Consider the following 27,203-nt stretch of genomic DNA (forward strand, 5'->3'; position numbering starts at 1 on the left):
TGTTGCCCAGGGTGGTCTCCAACTCGTGGATTCAAACAATTTGCTCATCTTGGCCTCCCCAAAGTGCTGCAATTACAGGTGTGGGCCACCACATCTGGCTATACTCTGAAGTAGCAATTAGCAAGTGTACTGGAAAGATCACACGGTAAATAAAGAACTACTCCTTTTTTTTTTTTTTTTTTTTTTTTGAGATAGAGTCTTGCTTTGTTGCCCAGGCTGGAGTCCAGTGGCACAATCTCGGCTTACTGAAACCTCTGCCTCCCGGGCAATTCTCCAGCCTCAGCCTCCTGAGTAGCTGGGATTACAGGCATGTGCCACCATGCCCGGCTAATTTTTGTATTTTCAGTAGAGACGGGTTTTGCTATGTTGGCCAGGTTGGTCTCAAACTCCTGACCTCAGGTGATCTACCCACATCCGCCTCCCAAAGTGCTAGGATTACAGGCATGCGCTACCATGCCCGGCTGATTTCAATTTAAAAATCACGTCACAGATATACAATTAGGGTCAATCTGAGTAAAATATGTCTCTAAATAAGTCACAGGTAGCAAACTTCACTCTCAATATTTGACCAAAAAAATTGATTCCACAAGTTAGCCAAAAACTACATTATGATTACTTAACAAAAGAAAATATTCGAGAACCTCTATGAAGTTCAAAAAATTTTTTTTAAACTTTTAAAGTTTTTTATTATAGGCTGGGTGTGATCACTTATGTCTGTAATCCCAGCACTTTGGGAGGTTGAGGCGGGCAGATCACTTCAGGTCAGGAGGTAAAGACCAGCCTGGCCAACAGGGCAAAACCCTCTCTCTACTAAAAATACAATTAGCCAGGTGCGGTGGTGTGCGCCTATAATTCCAGCTACTAGGGAGGCTAAGGCATGAAAATTACTTGAACCCCGGAAGCAGAGGTTGCACTGAGCTGAGATCGCGCCACTGGGCGACAGAGTACAACTCTGTCTTAATTAAAAAAAAAAAAAAAAAAAAAAAAAAAGTTTTTCATTATAGAGACTATAACTGCTCTCTCAAACGCTTGGCCACAAGTGATCCTACTGCCTCAGCGTCCCAAAGTCCTGAAATTACAAGCATGAGCCACCGTGCCCAGCCTAAAAAGTTTTTAAATGCCTGTAATCCCAGCACTTTGGGAGGCCAAGGCGGGCGGATCATAAGATCAGGAGTTCGAGACCAGCCTGACCAACACAGTGAAACCCTGTCTCTACTAAAAATACAAAAATTAGCTAGGCGTGGTGGCGCACGCCTGTAATCCCAGACACTCAGGTGGCTGAGGCAGGAGAATAGCTTGAATCCAGGAGGCAGAGATTGCAGTGAGCCGAGATCGCGACACTACACTACAGCCTGGGCAACAGAGCGAGACTCCGTCTCAAAAAAAAAGTTTTTAAATGGCAACTATGTCTTTAGGGCACACTATGAGAATTTCACAAATATAACCCAACCATTTCCCCAACATTTTATGGCTTAACTGGCCTCCAGTTTGTTGTTGCTAATGAGAGTTTTAATAAGTAAGCTATTTATAAAGAAACAATACCAAAAAAAAAAATAGAGCCCAGGTTACTCACATCACTGTCTCCACGACATTAGTTGTTTTTCAAAACAGATAATCAGATAAATCTTGAGAGCCTTTAGACTTTATATTTACTATTTAATCCAAGTTAGCATTGTATTTAAAGTTAATTCTTCTGATAAACTTACTTCCAGTTAATATGAACCCTCCACCCTACACTGTACTTTTATCACACAAAAACGGGAAAATGTTTCAAACAATTGTGCAAACTCCAGGTAGTACAACTTTCATCTCTTATGGGGCTAACTTTTGTTAACTGTGTATCTGGATATTGTAAAGACAGACGCAACATTAGCACTCCTCCAATGAAAAAAATTACAGCACTGGAGTCTATTTTTCTTGCCTGGAAAAAGGACATCGAATAAGTAATTTGCTTTCCACAAAACAGACAATTCAACCTTAAGATTATTACCAATGGTAATGAACAAATTACAACTTTTTTTTTTTTTTTTGGAGACAGAGTCTTGCTCTGTTGCCCAGGCCGGAGTGCAGAGGCATAAGCGTGGCTCACTGTAGCCTTGACCCGGGCACAAGTGATCTTTTCACCCAACCTCCTGACTAGCTGGGATTACAGGCCTGGCTAATTTTTGTATTTTTTGTAGATATGGGCTTTTGCCATGCTGCCCAGGCCGGTCTTTAACTCCTGGGCTCAAGCCATCTGCCCGCTTCAGTCTCCCAAAGTGTTGGAATTACAAGCGTAAGCCACCGTGCCCAGCCATTTTATTTTGTTTTTAAATCATGCCTTTAAAACCATATTGGCAGCCAGGTGCAGTGGTTCACACCTGAAATCCCAGCACTTTGGAAGGCTGAGGCAGGTGGATCACCTGAGGTCAGGAGTTCAAGACTAGCCTGACCAACAAGGTGAAACCCTGTCTCTACTAAAAATACAAAAATTAGCTGGGCATGGTGGCAGGAGCCTGTAGTTCCAGCTACTCAGAAGGCTGAGACTGGAGAACATCCTGAACCTGAGAGGTGGAGGTTGCAGTGAGCCGCAATCACGCCACTGCACTCCAGCCTGGGCAACGGAGCGAGACAAAATAAGTATCTTAGAGAGGATTAAGATGGGATACTATAAAGGGACAGTGAGGCAAGAGCCAACTCTACTGGCATGGGACATGAGAAGGTCTTCAGAAATTCAATGACCTAATACATCATATTTACCTGTGAGAATCGACTGGTCAACTCTTAGTGTGGTAGATTTGATGGAAGTTAACCTTATATCAGCAGGAACTTTGTCACCAACTAATTAGGAGAAAAAAAAGGCAGCTGAAATGAGCAACTTTTACAACTATGTTATCTAAAGATGAATTTGTCTCCAAATCAATTTTTAAAGATAATAAATGATCTGCATATAATACAAATACATAAAATTCTGTTAAAGCAAGCAATGTGATCAGCCTTTCTTGGGGTAATAAAAAGCTTTAGATGGATTCAAGATTTGAATTAGGAAGGAAGAGAATGAGGCTTAAGGAAACCTAACTACATACATTATTCTAACAAGTTTTGCTCTGTATCTTCAGAGAGGCCTTTAAGCTTTCACTTTAAAGAATACTTTCCTAGTTAGCAATAAGAAGTGACATATTTTCTTAGGTTTACTACATATATACAAGGCACAGCAAAGAGAATAAAGTTGTGTATGCCATGATTCATTCCATCAAAAAGGCTAAATTATTGCGAACAGGAAGCAAATGGCCCCCTTTAAAAAAGATACTCAACGAAACACATAGCAAATGCAAAATCAAACTATACACTAACACTTTTTTTTTTTTTTTTTTTAAAAGACAGGGTCTTGCTCTGTCACCCAGGATGTAGAGATCAGTGGGGCAATCGCAGCTCACCGCACCCTTGACCTCCCACTTCAGCTTCCCAAGCAGGACTACAGATACACATCACCTGGGCAACAAAGCTACTCTCCATCTCAAAAAGCAATATAAAATAAAATGTTTATTTCCAAGTTAGTCTTAGCTCTTTCACTGTTTCAAACCCTTTGATATGCTCGTATAACACGTAATTAATCATACTAAAATGACAACTTCCAAAGGTATAAAGAAACACCTCTGGGAAGGTGTAGCAAACTAGTAACACTGGGCAGCTGGGGCATATATCCTTTGATACCTTTTGAAATATCAATTAATGGGAGGCTGAGGCAGGAGAATGGCGTGAACCCGGGAGGCAGAGCTTGCAGTGAGCTGAGATCGCACCACTGCACTCCAGCCTGGGCGACAAAGTGAGACTCCGTCTCATTAAAAAAAAAAAAAAAGAAAGAAAAAAAAGAAAAAGAAATATCAATTAAATGAATAATAAACCTCTTGCATAACCTGAAGATCTTTAAGTCAACTGAGTCTTCTTTCCTAGGCCAACAAGTTCCTTTAATAGCTCTAAAAGGGCCCAAATCTCAGCCCCTTTCCTTGATGTGTATCAAGTGAAATGCCACAACATAGCCCAAGTAACAGATAAAGCCATGCACCTTGAGAATAGTGCCCAGCCCTCTGCTGGTATTCAAATATTGCTTAATGAGTGCACAATCACACGAAGCAGCTGGGACATAAAACAGCTGTCCACTAATCCCAACACTTTGGGAGGCTGAGGCAGGAGGATCACTTAAGGCCAGGAGTTCGAGACCAGCCTGGCCAACATGGCAAGAACCCATCTCTACTAAAAATATAAAAAATTAGCCGGGAGGAGTGGTGGTGTGCCTGTAGTCTCAGCTACTCAGACGGTTGCAGTGAGCCGAGTTCACACCACTGCATTCTAGCTTTGGAGACAGAGCGAGACTTTGTCTCAAAACAACAATAACAACAAAACAGCTGTCTGTGATTTTCTGAAAGATAATTAATGTGGTTTTCTAAGTCTTATGCAAGGGCAGCTACAAATTAGATAAGCAAATTCTCCCATACTTGCAGATGGCATTTTTAAGTCAAATCATTTTTCAGACTCACTCTCCATACTGAATTGCATGTTACCAGTCATATACAAAATGGCAAAATAACACTCCTGTCCAAGAAGTAAACATTGAACTTCTTATTTTTTATTTTCTTTTCAGAGACAGTCTTGCTCTGTCGCCCAGGCTGGAGTGCAGTGGCATGATCTCGGCTCACTGCAACCTCCACCTCCCGGGTTCAAGCAATTCCCTTGCCTCATCCTCCTGAGTAGCTGGGACTACAGGCGTGTGCCACCACACCTGGCCTAATTTTTGTATTTTCAGTAGAGACAGGGTTTTACTACATTAGCCAGGCTGGTCTCAAACTCCTGACCTCAGGCAATCCACCCACCTTGGCCCCCCAAAGTGCTGAGATTACAGGTGTGAGCCACCACACCCGGCCAACATTGAACTTCTTCTTCTTCTTTTTTTTTTTTTTTTTTTTTGAGACGGAGTCTCGCTGTGTCTCCCAGGCTGGAGTGCAGTGGCGTGATCTCGGCTCACTGCAAACTCCGCCTCCGCCTCCCGGGTTCACGCCATTCTCCCGCCTCAGCCTCCCAAGTAGCTGAGACTACAGGCGCCCGCCACCACGCCCGGCTAGTTTTTTGTATTTTTAGTAGAGACGGGGTTTCACCATGTTAGCCAGGATAGTCTCGATCTCCTGACCTCGTGATCCACCCGCCTCGGCCTCCCAAAGTGCTGGGATTACAGGCTTGAGCCACCGCGCCCGGCCTTGAACTTCTTAAACCTTCAAATTAGTTCTGATTTTTCTCCACTTCGGAGCTTAAATTCTGGGAGAATATGATTTATTTTTTAAATTTGAGTGCATAGAAACAACCCTATAGCCTAAATAAGCAATGTGGTCACAAGGTGGCACAGTTTGTCAATATATAATCTCAAGAGGCAAAGATCACCCTTGCATTTGACTGCAGGGACACATAAGCTAAGGTGAAATTCCTGCTGGAAATGCTTATGCAATGAACAGCAATATTCAGACTGAATCAATGAGAACCTTTCATTTTAATATAATTCTGCTCTAACTACACTGAAGAGAGTACATCTAACAGATAATTTACGACAACAAAGTAACTATATTCTAAACTTTAGTGGTCTTTAACAGCTAACACGCCCTATACTGCACTATTTCTGCCCGTCTTGATTAACCTGATCTTACATGCCCTCAAACGTTTCAAAAAGAGGACAAGTACAATGATGAATATTATGACCCTAAATGGAAAATTTATTTCCAAATGTTCATTTGGTGTCTGAGGATCTGATTTATGTCAATGTCATGATCCTATGGAGTAGCAGAAGACTTCTGTCCAATGTGAGATAGTGGTCGTCAATCTATAAACACTATTTTATTTCTGCACTGTAACTGATAAACACAGATTTAAACAATTCAATATATAAACCCTAGCTCATACTCTCATATACTTGACAAATTTTAAAAGACCAACAAATCTAATATTTAAATTGAGTACAACCTACAAAAGGATGCAAAAGCAATGTTTTGGCATGTATTTTGCTGTGTTTCAGCGGAAGCTCAGAGGATTTGAAATAAATAGAAAATGTATTTTTCAGGTAAGAAATACCAAGGTTAAATTTCCCGGATAACACTGCCAACATATTACAGGTTGAGTATCCCTTACCCAAAATGCTTGCAACCAGAATTTTAAAATTGAAATTTGGAGTGTTTGATTTATATTCTTACTATTGAACATCTCTAAACAAAAAGCCCAAAATCTGATATGCTCCAATAAGCATTTCCCTTGAGCATCATATGTTGGTGCTCAAAAAGTTTCTGATCTTTAAGCTTTTCAGATTAGGGATATCCAATCGTTATCTAACAATATAGTACATATATACTATTATATATATATTTAGTATTGGTCCTACCTAACACTAATAGTTACACCTACAGGACCAACAGGTAGTACAGGACTATAGGTCTTACCTATTGGTTGTATAGTATAAATATACAGTATGTGTAGTATATATTTATCATATACAGTAAGGCCTGACATGGTGGCTCAAGCCTGTAATCCCAGCACTTTGGGAGCCCGGGGCAGGTGGATCACGAAGTCAGGAGATCGAGACCATCCTGGCTAACAGTGTGAAACCACGTCTCTACTAAAAATACAAAAAAATTAGCCGGGCGTGGTGGCGGGCACCTGTAGTCCCAGCTACTTGGGAGGCTGAGGCAGGAGAATGGTGTGAACCCGGGAGGCAGAGCTTACATTGAGCTGAGATCGCGCCACTGCACTCCAGCCTGGGCGACAGAGTGAGACTCCATCTCAAAATAAATAAAAAAATTATATTCAGTATTAATATATACTATATATTATGTATATGAAAAATTATATTTATACTGGCATTATAAGGAAACCAACATGTACTCTTTCCCTAAGGGTCTACTAAAATATATGAAAGGTCTTTCTTTGCTGTGCAGAAATTGTATTGATACACATTTAACTGTTGGCCAAATACTGAGGAACATCTTAAATGCCAATGCTAGAGGAACAAATGCCAGAGGAACAAATGTCAAATGCCTGGGAAGCCTTTAAATACTGACCACAGCTGTTGTGAATGTTTCCATCTTACAACTTCCATTCTAATTAAGTGGCAATTAAATATTTAGAAACAACAAGAAGAGTTTTCTGGGGGTCTTTTACAAATTCTTTAAGAGTATGATTAAATGCATTTGGAGTGGGGTCTAGGAATCCACATTTTTTTTTTTCATTTTTTATTCTTACAGACAGGGTCTCACTCTGTCACCCAGGCTGGAGTGCACTGACGTGATCACGGTGAACTGCAGCCTTGAACTCCTGGGCTCAAGTGATCTTCCCACCTCAGCCTCCCAAGTAGCTAGGACTACTGGTATGTGCCACTGCACCAGGCTAATTTTAAAATTAAGAATCCATATTTTTAAAAAAGTTCTACAAATATACTAGAAAAATTAATACAACAGAAAAATGTAGTAACTAGGGTCATGGATCCTATGAACCACTTTTCTGTTTGCTGTTTCTCATCTACCAGGCACACCAACTCGAAGCTAAAAAGCTTCAAAGCCTCCCAACACTTGGGAAATGTGCTACCTTAGAGTTTCTATGTTTAATTGGCTTCTATTAGAAACTGATCTTTGTAGAAAGATACTGAAGAAATGTAAATCCAAACCGGTTTTAAAAACCTGCCATAGACTGGGCGCGGTGGCTCACGCCTGTAATCCCAGCACTTTGGGAAGCTGAAACAGGCAGATCACCTGAGGTCAGGGGTTCGAGACCAGCTTGGCCAACATGGTGAAACCCTGTCTCTACTAAAAATACAAAAATTAGCCAGGCGTGGTGGTGGGTGCCTGCAATCCCAGCTATGTGGGAGGCTGAAGCAGGAGAATCGCTTGAGCCCCGAGGCGAAAGTTGCAGTGAGCCAAAGTTGTGCCACTGTACTCCAGCCTGGGTGGAGGACTCCATCTCAAAAACCAACCAACCAACCTGCCATATTCTAGTATTTTCTTAGCTAGAAGGACCATCACATCATCTTGACCAATCAATGTCCTCTTCATTTTATGCACATGAACTCAGGCTAGGAAGTAAAAGGAGCCTTCTCTAAGGAAGCTCAATTAATGAAAACCTTTGTTTAACTTGCTGTGTGACTGTTATATTCCTTTTGTTGATTTATTAGAGTCAATTTAGGGTTGACTCTATTAGGAAAATAGGTTCTCTTAGAGTTAAAAGATCCATGAAAGTAAAGGTCCACTGAATACTTTTAAAGTGAAGACACAACAATCTCCCTTTGTCTGGAGAGGCTTCTGTGAATTTCAGACAAAGGATTTTGTACATGAAGAGCAGGCAAGGCTGTTCCGATGATCACATCCTGTAACATTTCCCCAGTGAGGCATGTCAATGCCCTTAGGGCAAGTGGTAGTGGAAAATTCTCACTCTTGCCAAAGGGATGCTCCGCAATTTTTTCTTTCAAAAGTTTTTCTCTGACTCTTTGGATGGAGGCAGGTATAATAAAAGAATAAACTCTGAATTACCTTCCATTTAACACCTGACACCTTTCAAATTCAGCTCTTGAAAATCCACAGCTCTTTAATTTGCTATTACAATAAAGATTTCCAATCTGAACAAAATCCTCACAGTATACTTGAAGTTGGGTTACCAAGGGTGCAAGTAAGAGTTCATTAAATTATCAGTTTGCCACATTTTAGAACTCAATGCAAGCGTTCTTTTAACCTTACAAGAAGTGTTTATAAGCCATGATACTTAAACATTTTGTGTACCACTTATGTCAAATATAAATACTGATGGTTAAAACTAGCATTATTCAGGCCGGGCATGGTGGCTCATGCCTGTAATCCCAGTACTTTGGGAGGCCAAGGGGGACGAAGCACTTGAGGTCAGAAGTTTGAGACCAGCCTGGCCAACATGGTGAAACTCTGTCTCCACTAAAAATATAAAAATTAGCCTGGCATGGTGGCTGGCGCCTATAATTGTAGCTACTCGGGAGGCTGAGGTTGCAGTGAGCTGAGATTGCGCCACTGCACTCCAGCCTGGGTGACACTGTGAGACTCCATCTCAAAAAAACACAAACAAACCAAAAACCAGCATTATTTTTTTTAAAAATTCTTTTTACTAACCAATTGTATTATGCATTTAAAAAAACCTAATTTATTGTGGCAAATACCAGAGTTATTAAAATCTTTTATAAGAAAAACACTATGTAAGACCAGAAATTACCTTCTAAATACCACTATTGTTTTTGAATCTAAATGGCTCCTAGGAAAAGCAAGCCATAACAGAATTATCCTAAACTACTTAAACATTTGTGACTCAAACATTTTCACTGTGTTTCCAATTTGAGTCATAAATTTTGTAGTTTAGCAGACTGAATGAAATTCTTCATTTGAGAAGCTCTACTTGACTACTTTAAACTACTTCCAGGCCTCACGGTGAACAGGGAAGGAACATTACACAATACCATAGTATACGTATACTGCTATGGTTTGCTTCCAATCTGTTTCTTAGACAGTACTGTCTTTAAAATGGCAAATGTGATCTCCTCCTGTTCTAAAATCTTTCAACAGCTTCTTTGGCATCCCAACCCGGGCTTATAACAGCCTCCACGACCCAAGTGCTGTTTGCCTCTCACCCTCTCACCTCCCTCTGAGCATCACACACTATGCTCTTCAGTTCCCCTAACTTGTTTCTGGGCCTTCACATACCCTTCCTTCTCCCATAAATAGTAAGGCTTTCCTCTAACTCCCAGATTAGGCTGGCATCCCTCACTGTGTGCCCACAGAGCATCCTGTCCTTTCCTTACACTCACTTGGTTTTCATGAATCTTCCCCACTAAAACCAAAAGCTCCATAAAGGCAGAGTCACTCAGACACTACTGATTTCCTAGCCCTACCACTATACCTGGCACACAGTGGGTGTCGAATAAAATATTTGTCAGTGAATAAAGTACTTGGTACACATATTTTCTTTAGTATACATGTATCAAAAGACTTCTAATTACCAAGTTGAAGAACATCACAAAGCTAGAAACAATAAAAAATTAGGGTCCAAAGAGATAACAGCTTTGGTTAAGCTAAATGAGGTTCAATAATGGTAGTTGTTTAAATTCTACAGTTAGACTAAAACCAAAATAATCCATGCCAGGAAAAGTCTAGAAATTTAGGAATGGGGGGATGGGAAGAACACTCGAGAAAGACTGTGATTTTTAGCTGGTAGAGTAATTAAGGCTGCCAAAGAAGTTTCCATAGACTGTCAGAAGACAAAAAATGTCTAGAATGACAACCAGACTCCATTTACATAACTGCATTCAATCTGGGTACCAAAGAGAACTACCAAGATGATAAAGGGTTTGAAACAAACGCTAAGACTAACTTGGAAATAAACATTTTATTTTATTTTACTTTTTGAGATGGAGACTAGCTTTGCTGCCTAGGCTGAAGTGCAGTGGCATGGTCTTGGCTGGCTGTAACCTCCACCTCCCAGGTTCAAGTGATTTTCCTGCCTCAGCCTCGCGAGTAAGCTGGGATTACAGGTGCTCACCCCCACACCCAGCTAATTTTGTTTGTTTGAGATGAAGTCTCACTCTGTCGCCCAGGCTGGAATGCAGTGGCAAGATCTCGGCTCACTGCAACCCCTGCCTCCCGGGTTCAAGGAATTCTCCTGCCTCCCTCCCAAGTACCTGGGACTACAGGCATGCGCCAATGTGGCTGGCTAATTTTTGTATTTTTAGTAGAGATGGGGTCTCACCACATTGGCCAGGCTGGTCTCAAACTCCCAATCTCAAGTGATCTGCCTGCCTCGGCCTCCCAGGGTGCTGGGATTACAGGCGTGAGCCACTGCACCCGGCCAAAAATAAAAATTTTAGGATACAACATACTGCTAACATTTGACAGTCCTAGGACTGCCACAAACTGCCACATGCTCCTGGATAAGTTACAAACTCTGAGTTTTAGTCTTCTCATCCCCTAAAATAAGGTTTCATAAGCTCCCCTCCAGATCTAAACTGGTAATAAATAAGATTTCTATGTGGTCCCAAATTAAAAAGCTAACATATAAAACAGACAAAATATACTTTAGCTCATAAGGAGTATTTTATAATGAACTGACTAAAAAAATGACATTGGTCATTAAGCAAGCAAGTTTCCAGTTACTAGAGTTATAAGGGGTAGAAAGGTAACCAATTCATTAGATGTTGCAGAGGCAACCATGCACTAAGCAATGTTAGAGTACTCCCGCCTACCTACCAACCGAGATTTTTATCACGAAAGAAAAATGTGCACTTAAAAGGTCAAACACCATTCCTCTTCCCTTCTTTCAACAAATATATATATAGTTAACAGTATATCTTCTGAACATCTCTTTATGTGTAACATTTACTAAAATGTCCTTAAAACAATATCAGGGCCGGGCGCGGTGGCTCAAGCCTGTAATCCCAGCACTTTGGGAGGCCGAGACGGGCGGATCACGAGGTCAGGAGATCGAGACCATCCTGGCTAACACGGTGAAATCCCGTCTCTACTAAAAATACAAGAAAATTAGCCGGGCGAGGTGGCAGGCGCCTGTAGTCCCAGCTACTCGGGAGGCTGAGGCAGGAGAATGGAGTGAACCCGGGGGGCGGAGAGCAGTGAGCCGAGATCGCGCCACTGCACTCCAGCCTGGGGCACAGAGCAAGACTCTGTCTCAAAAAAAAAAACAAAAAACAAAAAACAAAAAACAACAATATCAGACCCTTTATATTTATACACACTTGTCTCATTTTAAAAAGTGGCTGTATAGTAATAATAAGCAGTGAAATTTTGAGACTATTATTTCTAGATCAGGTACTGCTGGAAGAGCTTCATAGGTTACTAATTCAATCTTCACAACTCTAAGGAAGGCTCTATTATCTTTACTCCCTCCCTGTTTATAGATGAGGAAAATGAGGCACTAAAAGGTACCTCTTCAAGGTCACAGTATTTCACACCCATACCATGAACTAAATGAATCACCCTCCATTTTTATGGCTATCTAGTTATTTCTAACATTTCCTTTTACAGTGTTACAGGATTAACATCTTTGCCCATATCTTTTACTTTTGCATACAAATACATACTCCCACCAAGTTTATGTCCCTCCTATTTCCCCATTCTCTCAATCTTGTATTTTTCTGGCACTGGTAATGCCAAGCCCTTTGTTTTACCTTTTTTTTTTTGAGACAGAGTTTCACTCTTGCTGCCCAGGCTGGAGTGCAATGGCACGATAGCGGCTCACCACAACCTCTGCCTCCTGGGTTCAAGCAAATTCTCCTGCCTCAGCCTCCCGAGTAGTTGGGATTACAGGCACGCACCACCACGCCCAGTTAATTTTGTATTTTTAGTAGAGACAGGGTTTCTCCATGTTGGCCAGGCCAGTCTCCAACTCCCAACCTCAGGTGATCTGCCCGCCTCGGCCTCCCAAAGTGCTGAGGTTACAAGGTGTAAGCCACTGCACCTGGCCACCAAGCCCTTTGTTTTTCATGCCTGTAACCCCAACGCTTTGGGAGGCTGAGGGTGGGTGGATCACTTGAGGTCAGGAGTTTGAGACCAGCCTGGCCAACATGGTGAACCCCCATCTCTATTTAAAAAAATACAAAATAGCCAGGTGGGGTGGTGCACACCTATAATCCCAGCTAATGAGAAAGCTGAGGCAGGAGAATCACTTGAACCCAGGAGGTGGAGGTTCCAGTGGTCTGAGATTGTGCCACTGCACTCCAGCCTGGGTGACAAGAGTCTCTGTCTCAAAAAAAAAAAAAAAAGTTCCATTATCTTTTAATATAAAAGTTGGTCATAGTTAAATCTGGCCATCTAGTGTTAATGCTTAGGAAAGGTGGTTCCCATGGCCGGCCACGGTGGCTCACTCCTGTAATCTCACCACTCTGGGAGGCGGAGGCAGGCGGTTCATGAGGTCAGGAGATCGAGACCATCCTGGCTAACATGGTGAAACCCCGTCTCTACTAAAATATACAAAAAATTAGCCGGGCATTGTGGCGGGCACCTGTAGTCCCAGCTACTCGGGAGGCTGAGGCAGGAGAATGGCGTGAACCCAGGAGGCGGAACTTGCAGTGAGCCGAGATCACGCCACTGCACTCCAGCCTGGGTAACAAAGCGATTCCGTCTCAAAAAAAAAAAAAAAAAAAGGAAAGGTGGTTCCCAAACCACATGGTTTCTTCTCCTTTGTCCAAAATCTTCATCTCAGTAGCAAGAATGAAAAGGTTGGCACTTCCTGGTACTGTGACTACCACTGAATCATGCGGAGTGGAGAGTAGGTGATTACAGGAAATCAGGAAGGAAATGCCAGCCCCATGAAAACCAGGTCAGGCTTCAAGATCAACTGGCCTATCATGGTCTGATGGTTGAGATCTCTCATTTCTCACAGTTCTTAATGTCTTAGCTATTCTGACAGTGCTCAGGAGCTCTCAAACTCAAAAACTCTCTGCTTCTAATTCATCTATGCTGATTTTTGTTTTAGACTATTTTGCTCTTCTGCTTATCCATTTTCTAGACTAGTAAGTTATACTCTGGCTTTGGAAACACAGGTATGGCTTCCAGGATCTACAGAACAACTGAAACAATTTCTTTTTTTTTTTTTTCTTTTGAAACAGTCTCGCTCTGTCCTGGAATGCAGTCGTGCAATCCTGGCTCACTGCAGCTTCCATCTCCTGAGTTCAAGCGATTCTTGTGCCTCAGCCACCCAAGTAGCTGGGATTACAGGCACCCACCACCACACCCGGGTAATTTTTGTATTTTTAGTGAAGACGGGATTTCACCATGTTGGCCGGGCTGGTCTCGAACTCCTGGGCTCAAGTGATCTGCCCGCCTTGGCCTCCTAAAGTGCTGGGACTACAGGCATGAGCGACCACGCTCGGCCTGTACTTCAGTTTTTAAAACCAAATAGCTAGAATCCTGAGGTGGACTTTCTAAGGAGGAGGACAAATGAACCTCCTGAAGTTGCACATAAGATTTTCAATATATGTTTTTGGGGAAGAAAGTCCATAAATTTCATTAATTCTCAAAGGGACTGTGATCTAGAAATGATTAAGATCTGCTCTAGAGCTTTGCTACTCTAATTATTGACCTGGGAGCGTGTTAGAAATGCAGAATAAGCAGGCCACATTTCAGATTGAACCAATCAAAACATACATTTTAACAAAATCCCCAGGTAATTCCTACACACATGAAGTTAGAGAAACACTGATCTAAGCAGTGTGTGAGATCTTAAGGCTCCCCACCCCCCACCCTTTTTTTGGGGGACAGGGTTTTACTCTGTCACCCAGGCTGGAGTGCAGTGGGATGATCACGGCTCACTGCAGCCTCCTGGACTCAAGCCATCTTCCTCTACCTCGGCCTCCTGAGTAGCTAGACTACAGGTACACACTACCACATCTTGCTAATTTTTATTTTTATTTTTATTTTTTTTGAGACAGGGTCTCATTCTGTCACCCAGGCTGGAGTGTACTGGCACAATCTTAGCTCACTGCAGCCTTGACCTCCCAGGCTCAAGTGATCCTCTCACCTCAGCCTTCCGAGAAGAGGGGACTACAGGAGTGCGCCACCATGCCCAGCAAATTTTCATTTTTTATTTTTTAAGAGATGGGGTCTTTCCATGTTGCCCAAGCTGGTCTCAAACTCCTGAGCTCAGGTGAACCTCCTGCCTCAGCCTCCCAAAGTGCTGGCGCGAGCCATGGCGCCCAGCCTCACTATGCAAGTTTTTAAAACTTTTTTGTAGAGACAAGGTCTCAGTATGTTGCCCAGGCTGGTCTCAAACTCCTGGGCTCAAGTGATCCTCCTGCCACGGCCTCCCAAAATGCTAGGATTGCAGGGATAAGCCACTGCACCCAGCCAACACCCCCTTAAAAAAAAAAAAATCTCATTTTCATGTTTTACAAAAGACTTTGGTACAGAGATTGTTGTGGCCCAAAAAACCCAAAATATTGGCTGGATGCTATAGCTCACACCTATAATCCCAGCATTTTTTTTTGGAGATGAAGTCTCACTCTGTCGCCCAGGTTGGAGTGCAGTGGTGTGATCTCGGCTCACTGTAACCTCCGCCCTCTGGGTTCAAGCAATTCTCCTGCCTCAGCCTCCCAAGTAGCTAGGATTACGGGCGCCTGCCACTGCACCCGGCTAATTTTTGTATTTTTAGTAGAGACGGGAGTTTCACCATCTTGGCCAGGCTGGTCTTGAACTCCTGACCTCGTGATCCACCGGCCTTGGCCTGCCAAAGTCCTGGGATTACAGGCTAAGGCAGGAGGATCACTTGAGGCCAGGAGTTCAAGACCAGACTCAGTGACACAGTGAGATCTCGTGTCTATAAACAAACTAAAAACCAACCAACCCACAAAGATAGTATGCCAACTCCTCTGCTCTACAGCATACTCTATTTTGTGTTAAAGAGCATTTAATGTTTGCTAAATGTTTAAAGCCAATCAATTTCAATCCCAACAGGTTTCTAAAAGCGAAAAAAAAGTCCACATACTATCTAAATCACACTTTTAGAGCAAGAAAGCTCCTTAAAACATTACTCCAATTAACTAATTCTGCAGAGGTTAATGTACATAGTCCAATGTCATGCAGAACTAGGATCATAATCCAGGTTCTTATATGAATCCAGTCATCTATTTCACAACTCTGCCTTTTACTCAACTGTCTCAAATGCAGTTTATACTTGCTACTAAATCTCAGTACTACATGTTGACTGTCTGAAGTGAAACTTTCCTTCCTTTAAATTGCTGTCAAGTTTAAGAATTATTATTTTTATTCCCAAGTAAATCTTGAAATTGCTGGCACCACTGTTGGCTATTAAGTCTTCATTTTAGGAAATAAAATTACCAATTTCTGTACAAGTGCTAAGCAAATGCAATTTTATGTTAAGATCGTGTTACTTCCACTACTTACATAATCTTACAAGATGATTCGCTCCAGAGTATATACTACAAGACAGAAGTCATCTGAGGATATTATTTCCTAGTGCTATTCATCAACTCTGGGTTACCAAGATACGTAAAGTTTGTTTTAAACAACCCTGAAAACAGTGTTCTTGAGAAGTTAATAAATAACCCCTGGGGCATATACTAGAAGCCCCAAAATTCTAAAACTAAGACTTCTGGCCAGGAATGGTGGCTCATGCCTGTAATCCCAGCACTTTGGGAGGCCGAGGCAAGAGGATCCCTTGAGCCAGGAGTTTAAGACTAGCCTGGGTAATACAGGGAGACCTTGTCTCAAAAACACACCCCATAAAACCATGGCCGGGCACAGTGGCTCATGCCTGTAATCCCAGCACTTTGGGACGCCAAGGGAGGCAGATCACTTGAGGTCAGGAGTTCGAGACCAGCCTGGCCAACATGGTAAAATCCCGTCTCTACTTAAAAAAAAAAAAAAAAAAGGGAAAAAGAAAACAGAAACGACTTAGGCTATTATAGCTTGATTCACTTTCATAATGTCAGCAGACAATACAGAAAGCTTAAAAACGATGTGCATTTCTCACAAGATTATGTACTTTTGGTTTCCATCCATCCAGAGAAATATTTTCTAGGCCTTAAGATAACGCAGAATTACTGTGGCTTCATAAGACGTGAACATGTGGGTCATTTTCTCTCTCTTTTTTTTTTTGAGTCAGGGTCTCACTCTGTTGCCCATGCTGGAGTGCAGTGGCTTAATTTCAGCTCACTGCCGCAGCCTCGACCTCCTGGGCTCCGGTGATCCTCCGGCCTCAGCTTCCCGAGTAGTTGGGACTACCGGTGTGCACCACCACATCTAGCAAATTTTTGTATTTTTTGTAGGGATGGGATTTTACCATGTTGCCCAGGCTGGTCTCGAACTCCTGGACTCAAGTGATCTACATGCCTTGGCCTCCCGCAAAAGTGCTGAGATTACAAGTGTGAGCCACTGAGCCCAGCCTGTGTGTGGGTTATTTTCTCCATGTTTTTATCTGCCGTATCAATTTCATTTGGCTCTTGTGTTCTAGATACTTAAGATTCATGTTAGCATTTGCTATGTATGCTTACCCGATTTCTCTTTGGAATGATTAACTGGTATAGCAACACCTAAAATTTAGTTTCCCGGTTAGGCACGGTGGCTCATGCCTGTAATTCCAGCACTTTGGGAGGCTGAGGCGGGCGAATCACTTGAGGCCAGGAGTTAGAGACCAGCCTGGCCAACGTGGTGAAACCCTGTCTCTACTAAATACATAAAATTAGCTGGGTGTGGTGGTGGGTGCTTGCAATCCCAGCTACTAGGGAGGCTGAGGAAGGAGAATCGCTTGAACCCAGGAGATGGAGGTTGCAGTGAGCTAATCGGTCACGCCCTTGCACTCCTGCCTGGGCAACAGAGTGAGATTCCGTCTCAAAAAAAAAAAAAAAAAAAAATTAGTTTCCTTAACTCTTTCCGTATCTCCCTCAAAAAACCATCTATTCCAGCTTAGTCTTTGAAAAATTCAGCCAGAACCATCCTACCAGATATCTTCCAAAAGCTGACAAAGAAATTTTAAAGTCAGGAGATGACCCTTACATTCCAAACAGTGACTACAAAAAGGTCTGTTCCTTTCTGCAAATATAAAAATAGTTAAGTCAGTACTTTTTTATTTTCAGCTTCAAATTAGTTTACAACTTTCTCCAGTTTTCCAACACATCTGAAAGACCCCCTTCACATCCAATTTCATAATGTAAATGAAAATATAAAAGTTACCAGGTCTAAAAGCACAATTTATGCCATTTAATCTTTCAGGCTACGCAAATAATAACTTCGACTGACAAGAAAAAATTCAGAATTGAAGTTCACTCTATAGTTTTCACAAAACTGAATTATCAGGCTAAATGCTAGATTGCATGGTCAATTTGATTACTAATTCTAAAAGAGATAGAAGTTTAAAAGGCTCAACATGTATAGTCTTCATAAAATAAATACCTATTTATCTGGCCCAGGTTACATAGTCACAGTAAGCTTTTCCAAAATGTTCCACACACTAGTTGTAAATGCCTTAGAATTACATCTTACCCAATTCAATGACCTGGCTGGTCCTAGTAACCCAGCCAACTATCATGTCTAATTTGGATATAAGTTTACAAACACCACAAAAGGTCACCAGAGCATACTGACAACCTAAATATTACAACTGGGCCGGGCGCAGTGACTCACACCTATAATCCTAGCACTTTCGGAGGCCGAGGTGGGTGGATCACCTGAGGTCAGGGGTTCGAGACCAGCCTGACCGATATGGAGAAACCCTGTCTTTACTAAAAATACAAAATTGGCCAGGCATGGTGGCACATGCCTATAATCCCAGCTACTAGGGAGGCTGAGGCAGGAGAATCACTTGAACCTGGGAGGCGGAGGTTGCAGTGAGCCGAGATCGTGCCATTGCACTCCAGCCTGGGCAACAAGAGTGAAACTCCGTCTCAAAAAATAAATAAATAAATATTACAACTGTAACAAGGCTTCCTCAACATGATAAAGGGCACCCACGTATGAGACCCACACCTATGTCATACTTCATGGTGAAGGACTGGACGCTTCCCCCCTACGATAAGACAAGGATGTCTGCTCTTGGTACTTCAACGTTGTACTGGAGATTCTAAGCAGGGCAATTAGGCAAGGAATAAAGGGCATCCAGACTGGAAAGAAGTAAAAACATTTTCATTTGCAAATGCATGATCTTGTATTCAGAAAATCTTAAGGAACCCATAAAAACTATTAAAACGAATGAGTTCAGCAAGATTGCAAAGTGTAAGATCAGTACATAAAAAACAACTGTATTGCTACATGCTAGCAAAGAACAATCTGAAAATGAAATTGAAAAACTGAAAAAAGAATTCCTAACTCAAGGAAGATTAAAGACTTAAATGTAAGGCCACAAACTGTAAATATTCTAGAAGAAAACCTAGGAAATACTCTTCTCAACACTGCCCTAAGCAAAGAATTTATGACTAAGCCTCAAAAGCAAATGCAACAAATAACTTGACAATTGGGACCTAGTTAAACAAAAGAGTTTCTGCACAGCAGAAGAAATCTATCAACAGATTAAACTGACCATCTACAGAATGGGAGTAAATAATTGCAAACTATGCACTCAACAAAGGACTAATATCCAGAATCTATAAGGAACTTAAATCCACAAAAAAAAAACCCAAATATCACTGTTGAAAACTGGGCAAAGGGTATGAAAAGACACTTCTCAAAAGACAACAATCGAGTAGTCAACAAACATACGAAAAAATGCTCAACATCACTAGTAGAGAGATGCAAATCAAAACCACAATAAGATAGCATCTCAAACCAGTCAGAGTGACTATTACTGCTAGGCACGGTGGCTCACGCTTGTAATCCCAGCACTTTGGGAAGCTGAGGTGGGAGGATCACTGGAGCCCAGGAATTCAAGACTAGCCAGGGCAACATAGTAAGACCTCATCTCTACGAAAAAAATTAAAAATTAGCCCATCATAGTGGTGTGTGCCTACAGTCCCAGTTAACTTGGAAGGCTCAGGTGGGAGGGTCACTAGAGCCTGGAAAGCCATGGCTGCAATGAGCTATAATCATGCCACTGCGTTCCAGCCTGGTCAACAGACTGAGACCCTGCCTCAAAAAAAAAAAAAAAAGGAAAAGAAAACAAGAAGAAAAAACAAGGGGGGGAGAATACTTATACACTGCTGGCAAGAATGTAAACTAGCTCAGCCCCCGTGGAAAGGAGTTTGGAGATTTCTCAATAAACTAAAAACAGAATGACCATTCAACCCAGCAATCCCATTACTGGGTATATATCCCAAGAAAAAGAAATTGTGGCCAGGCGTGGTGGCTCACACCCATAATTTCAGCACTTTCGGAGGCCGAGGCGGGTAAATCACTTGAGCCCAGGAATTCGAGACCAGCCTGGGCAACATGGTGAGATCTTGCCTCTATGAAAAACACAAAAATTAGTAGGGTGTGGTGGGCACCTGTAGTTCCACCTACAAGGAGGCTGAGGTGGGAGGTTGCACTGAGCTGAGATCACACCACTGCACTCCAGCCTGGGCGACAGAGTGAGACCCTATCTCAAAAATAAATGTGGTATATATACACCATGGGATGCTACACAGTCATGCAAAAGAATGAAATCATGTCCTTTCCAGCGAAATGGATGCAGTCAGAGGCCATTATCTTAAGTGAGTTAACCCAGAAACAGAAAACCAAATACCGTATGTTCTCACTTGTAAGTGGGAGCTAAACACTGGGTACGCATGGTCATTAAGATGGTAACAATAAACACTGGGCACTCCAAAAAGTAGGAGGAAAAGAGGGGCAAGGGCTAAAAAACTATCTGTGAAATACTATATTCATCATCTGGATGACAGAATCAGCAGAAGTCCAAACCTCAGCATCACACTTTATATCCACGTAACAAACCTGCACATGTACCTTGAATCTAAAAATTTTAATTAAAAATAAATACCACCAATAGGCCAATTTCAAGTTACAAAAAATTATTCCAATTACAAATATTTTCCCCCAAAAAACCAATGCAATACTTAATAAACTTAACAAAAGAAGCACAAGACTTGTACACTGACAACTAGTGTTGAAAGAAATGACAGACCTTAAAAAAAAAAAAAAAAAAAAAAGGAAAGACATCCCTATGCTCATGGATCCAAAGACTTGCTATCAAGACACATGGTACTGACCTAAAGACAGAGACCAATGGAGTAAGAACAGACAGTCTAGAAATAAATTCTTGCATTTTAAAATTAGTTCCATCAACTAATAAACATTATTCAGCAATAAGGAATGAAATACATGCTATATTCATGAACGAAATATAACACTATGCTAAGAGAAAGCCAGTCACAAAGACTGATTCCATTTATATGCAATATCCAGAAAAACAGATAGTAATCCACCAAACAGATAATAAACTGTGGTTGTCAGGAACTGGTGGGAGGAAAACAGGGCAACAACTGCTGATGGGTATGAGTTTTTTTGAGGGTGATGAAAATGTTCTGGAATTAAGATGATAATGAAGACCACACAGACCTTGAATATACTAATAATCTGGCATTCAATAATTGCATTAAAGGCCAGGTGCAGTGGCTCACACCAGCACTTTGGGAGGCTGAGGCAGGTGGATCACTTGAGGCCAGGAATTCAAGACTTGCCTGGCCAACATGGCGAAACTCTGCCTCTACTAAAATTACAAAAAAATTAGCCAGGCATGGCCAGGAGCCGTGGCTCACGCCTGTAATTCCAACACTTTGGGAGGCCGAGGAGGATGGATCACAAGGTCAAGAGTTTGAGACCATCCTGCCCAACATGGTGAAACCCTGGCTCTACTAAAAAATACAAAAATTAGCTGGGTGAGGTGGTACATGCCTGTAATCCCAGCTACTCAGGAGGCTGAGGCAGGAGAATCGCTTGAATCAGGAGTTGGAGGTTGCAGTGAGCCAAGATCATGCCCTGCACTCCAGCCTGGTGACAGAGCAAGACTCATCTCAAACAAACAAACAAAACAAGCAAGCAAGCAAGCCAGGCGTAATGGCCCACGCCTGTAATCCCAGCTACTTGGGAGACAGAGGCAGGAGAATCACTTGAACCTGGGAGGTACACAGATTGCAGTGAGCCGAGATCACACCACTGCACTCCAGTCTGGGTGACATAACAAGATTCTGTCTCAATAATAATAATATAATAATAATCGTATTGAACACACACATACACTTCAACTGTTTCTTCTGCACAGCAACTATGTTTCCATTAGGTGAACCTATCATATACTTCTGATTTCAAATTTCATTCATAGAGAACTTACGATAACATTACAACTGTTAATATGACAGTTCTGTCCTTAAGGTGCTCACTGCCTAGTAGTATAATGACAGTATTTAATAAAATGTCCACATGTATTCTAAACCTAGATGTCTGTTTTGCATTCCTGTTAGAAAGGTCACAATTTAAGAAGCAAGCAAGCAGCACTTAGGAGCCCAATGTCTCACATAGCTGGGCTTAACTAAAATAATAGTAGATCAGGCATGGTGGCTCATGCCTGTAACCCCAGCACTTTGGGAGGCCGAGATGGGTGGGTCACTTGAGGCCATGAGTTTGAGACCAGCCTAGCCAATATAGCAAAATCCCATCTCTACTACAACTACAAAAATTAGCTGGGTGTGGTGGTGCACACCTGTGAGCCCAGCTACTTGGGAGGCTGAGGCACAAGAATCACTTGAACAGGGAGGCAGAGGTTGCAGTGAGCTGAGATCATGCCACTGCATTCCAGCCTGCACAGCAGAGTGAGACCCTGTCTCAAAAATAATAATAATAATAATAATAATTAAAGAAAAAGAGCCCAACATCCAAGCAATGTATATGCTTTTAAACAATTACCATATTGTGGGGGAAGAGCTGGGGCAAAAAAAGTGGTAAATAACTACCAGAATCAGCACTATCCCTGAAGGATTCAGAAACAGGTGAAAGGAAAATGGATTTAAATTTGTACTCCGCTTGGTAGTAGTAGTATATTCACCTAAGGGATTTAAACTCAGGGTTTTTTTGAATATTAAATTCATTGTCTTTTGAATATTCAAATACAGGGAATGGTTGCCAGCGGCCAGGGAAGAGGGTAACAGGAAGTTAGCGTTTAAGAGGTACATTTCAGTTAGGGAAGATAAAAGTTCTGGATGGTGACAGTCCCAAAACAATGTGAATGTACTTAATGCCACAGAACTACATGCTTAAAAATGGTTAAAATGGCTAATTTTATAATATGTATATTTTACCACAATATAAATAAGGAAAAATCCCATTAGACTGAAAATCTTAAGTCACATACACTACAGATCAAACATTATTTGACCTTTCTAAACTATCAAATGCAACAACAAAACTATACTACAATATACAGAATGAAATTTCCGTGTGAAAAGCGAGATAGGTCAGGGTAATAACCAAAGCTTCACCACTATGAGATCTGTGCACATAGCAAATTTATTAATAAATTCTAAAAAATTTGCCTAACCTTCCAAAAAAAAAATGTGGCTTTGGTGGTACTGAAAACTGCAAAAAAGGCCTGGATGTTTGCAGCATGAAGGAGCAACATAAGATGAAATCATAGAAGAAAGCAGGAGGTACACACACACAATGAAAGTTTATCAGGTCAGAGAATTTTGTATTTTAAGTGCAATGGGAAAGTCCCTTAAGGGTTTTTCAGCAGATGAATAAATAACACAACCTTTAAGAAACCACTCTGGCACTTGTGTGGAGAATGGACTGGAGGAAGACAACAAAGGAAGCCAGAGCCTAGTTAGGAGATGATGACAGCTGCGGTGTGAGATGATGGCTAGACTAGTGTGCTGACTGAGGAAACAGAGTTCACGAACTTGGGTGTGTTCTGGAGACAGAATCAGTGGTCTTACGGACAAATCACAGGATAAGAGAGGGGGGAAAAACATCAAGATGACTTCCAAGTTTCTCAGTTAACTAGGTTAGAGTGTCTTACAAGAGACGGGAAGGACTGGCAAGAACCAGGATTCAGAGATACAGAGAAATCAAAGTCACCAATTGAAGAGAAGTTGGCTTTTGTTTGTTTCTTCAAAAAGGATGGTGCTTTGAGGTATCACGGTTATGGTTTCCTCTGAAGCTGTCTACCATTGCCATCTACTGATGCTAACTGAGGATAATAGCTTTGGTGGTAATTTCTCTAAGTCTTCAAGTAGACTCAACACACTAAAATAGCCCAACAAGGCAAAGCGTAGTGGCTCACACCTATAAATCCCAGAACTCTGGGAGGCCAAGGCAGGAGGATCACTTGAGGCCAGGAGTTTGAGAACAGTCTAAGCAACATAGATAGACCCTGTCTCTATTTTTTAAAAAAAATTAAACAAGAAGCAGCTGAAGAAATGGTAAGCATAAAATCAAACAGAATCTCATACACATATTTAGGTGATGTCATCTACAACCTCCCCCACCACATATATTTGTGGAAAAACAATCTCCTTTCCAATGTTTCCTTCTACAGGTAGTAGAGTACCATCACACCCAGTCACGTAAACTAGAAATCTTGTCAGTATCTTTGATTTACATACTCTCCTATCTATTCAGTTATCAAAATTTGTTGTTTTGAGCCAGGCACAGTGGCTCACACCTGTAATCCCAGCACTTTGGGAGGCCGAGGCAGGAGGATCACAAGGTCAGGAGATCGAGACCATCCTGGCTGACACGGTGAAACCCCATCTCTACTAAAAATACAAAATATTAGCTGGGCGTGGTGGTGGGCACCTGTAGTTCCAGCTACTTGAGAGGCTGAGGTAGGAGAATGGCATAAATCTGGGAGGCAGAGCTTGCAGTGAGCCAAGATGGTGCCACTGTACTCCAGCCTGGGCAACAGTGCGAGACTCCGTCTCAAAAAAACGCTGGGCATGGTGTCATGTGTCTGTATTACCAGCCACTCAGGAGGCTGAGGCAGGAGGACCCCTGAAACCAAGGAGTTTGAGGTTGCAGTGATCACACTACTCCACTCTAGCCTGGACAAGAGAGCAAGCTCCTGTTTCCAAGTTAAAAAAAAAAAAAAAAAGGCCGGGCGCGGTGGCTCAAGCCTGTAATCCCAGCACTTTGGGAGGCCGAGACGGGCAGATCACGAGGTCAGGAGATCGAGACCATCCTGGCTAACACGGTGAAACCCCGTCTCTACTAAAAAATACAAAAAACTAGCCGGGCGAGGTGGCGGGCGCCTGTAGTCCCAGCTACTCGGGAGGCTGAGGCAGGAGAATGGCGGGAACCCGGGAGGCGGAGCTTGCAGTGAGCTGAGATCCGGCCACAGCACTTCAGCCTGGGCGACAGAGCGAGACTCCGTCTCAAAAAAAAAAAAAAAAAAGAGAGAGAGAGAGAGACAGAAAGAAAGAAAACAGGGAGGACAGAAAGAGGGAGGGGAGGGAGAGGAGGAAAAGGAGGGGAGGAAGTGGAGGGAAGGAAGGGAAGGAGGGAGGGAGAAAGGAACTGCTTTAGGCAGGGCGTGGTGGCTCACTCCTGTAATCCCAGCACTTTGGGAGGCTGAGGCAGGCAGACCACCTGAGGTCAGGTGTTAGAGACCAGCCTGATCAACATGGAGAAACCCCGTATTTACTAAAAATACAAAATTAGCTGGGCATAGTGGCGCATGCCTGTAATCCCAGCTACTTGGGAGGCTAAGGCAGGACTGCCTGAGCCCAGGAGTTTGAGAGACCAGCATGAGTAACATGGCAAGACCCATCTCTACAAAAAAATACAAAACTTAGCCAGGTGTGTGGTGGCTCATGCCTGTGATCCCAGTTATTCAGGAGACTGAGGTGGGAGAATCACTTGAGCCCAGGAGGTCAATGCTGCAAAGAGCCGTGATGGTGCCACTGCACTCCAGCCTGGGCAACGAGAGCAAAACTCCATCTCAAAACAAAACAAAAAAATCTGCTGCTTTGTAACTAAGTCAGAGGCTTACTTTTTGAACTACTCATGATCAGAATTCTGTACCCAGTGGAGATTCAGAGTTAATATTCTAGGTTGAGACCTGACAAAAACTTTTTTAAAGAGTGCCCCCAGATGATTCTGATGTGCACTCCTGCTTAAGAGCCACTATTCATGAACTCAAAAATCTTTCCTTCATTATTCTTAATGTTACTGTCCTCATTATCTCTTGTCTAGACTACTAAAATAGCCTCCCTGTATCTCCAGCCTTCCCCATTCTAACCTATTTTCTTCATCACTATCAGAATTCCCTAACTCAAATATTTTTTTGTTATTAAAAAAAAATGTGGGCCAGGCGCAGTGGGCTCACGCCTGTAATCCCAGCACTTTGGGAGGCTGAGGCAGGACTGCCTGAGCCCAGGAGTTTGAGATACCAGCCTGGGCAACATGGCAAGACCCGTCTCTACAAAAAAATACAAATCTTAGCCAGGTGCGTGGTGGCTCGTGCCTGTGATCTGTTATTCAGGAGGATGAGGTGGTAGAATCACTTGAGCCCAGGAGGTCAACGCTGCAGTGAGCTGTGATGGTGCCACTGCACTCCAGCCTGGGTGACAGAGTGAGACCCTGTCTTCCCCTCATCAAAAAAAGTGACAACTGGTAAATTCTGAATAAGATCTTACATACTATTGTATCAATTTCCTAATTCTGATAATCATACTGAGGTTATATAAGAGAACATCCTTGATGTTATAAAACAAATGTTATTTAGGAGTAAAGGGCATCATGTCTGCAATATACCCTCCAACAGTTCATACGAAAATGTGTGTACACAGAGTGAAAGAATAATACACCTGTGATAAAATGTTAACATTTGTGTCAAAACAGAAAATTTTGTGCTTTGAGATGGAGTCTGGCTCTGTCGCCCAGGCTGAAATGAAATGGTGCGATATCAGCTCACTGCAACCTCTGCCTCCTGGGTTTAAGCAATTCTCCTCCTCAGCCTCCCGAGTAGCTGGGACTATAGGCGGGAGCCACCACGCCCAGCTGATTTCTGTATTTTTAGTAGAGATGGGGTTTCACCACTTTTGCCAGGATGGTTTTGATCTCCTGACCTCATGATCCACCTGCCTCAGCCTCCCAAAGTGCTGGGATTACAGGTGTGAGCCACCGCGCCCAGTCAAAACAGGAAGTTTTAAAAAATCCAATAGCCAAGACACTTCATTCTGAGTTGTACTTTTCTTAACACTATACTTAAGGAAGGTGTTAAATCATTTACACACACCATTTACACACAAATACTACACAGTCCCAAATAATCTATTTACTGGCATATATGTAACACTATCCTTTTATTCTGGAAGAACAACAAAAATTTCTGGATGAGAGAATATGACAAGGCAATTTCCTTTCAGAGGCCAAAGTTGTAGAGCATGGGTTAAGGGATGCAGCTCTTTGAATTCTTTTCATTAAAATGAGTAAGACAATAAAAGACAAAGCACACCCTTCCCAAGTCAGTATAAAAGCATTACTATGAGATAATTCACAAATAGCAACAAAGTAAATAGTATACTTAACTCAGAAAGGTATGAAAAGCCAGATAATCTGAATAATAGTATGTAATGACTCTCTAAGTGAAACAGCCAAAACGAGCAACCCACCTAGACTACTCTGGTTGGTCCCAGGGGTGTTGTGATTTTGGACTGTCAGAAATATGACTGCTGGGCACACCTGTAATCCCAGCACTTTGGGACACCAAGGCAGGATCACTTGAGCTCAGGA

General features: G+C 42.2%; 1 protein-coding gene across 3 annotated transcripts in view; it reads right to left on the minus strand.

Moving 5' to 3' along the window:
- LOC105493427 (ATPase sarcoplasmic/endoplasmic reticulum Ca2+ transporting 2) overlaps window positions 1-27,203 on the minus strand; it is a 70,576-nt gene that overhangs the window by 25,728 nt on the left and 17,645 nt on the right. For all 3 annotated transcript variants that reach the window (XR_003020869.2, XM_011761046.3, XM_011761045.3), the window contains exon 6: window positions 2,740-2,820. Coding sequence is in view for 2 of the 3 variants with exons in the window: in XM_011761046.3 (XP_011759348.1) it covers window positions 2,740-2,820 (81 nt within the window). In the remaining variant the exon portion in view is untranslated. The remainder of the gene's footprint in view (window positions 1-2,739; window positions 2,821-27,203) is intronic.

This window comes from Macaca nemestrina, chromosome 10 (genome assembly GCF_043159975.1).
Source record: "Macaca nemestrina isolate mMacNem1 chromosome 10, mMacNem.hap1, whole genome shotgun sequence".
Classification (NCBI taxonomy): domain Eukaryota; kingdom Metazoa; phylum Chordata; class Mammalia; order Primates; family Cercopithecidae; genus Macaca; species Macaca nemestrina.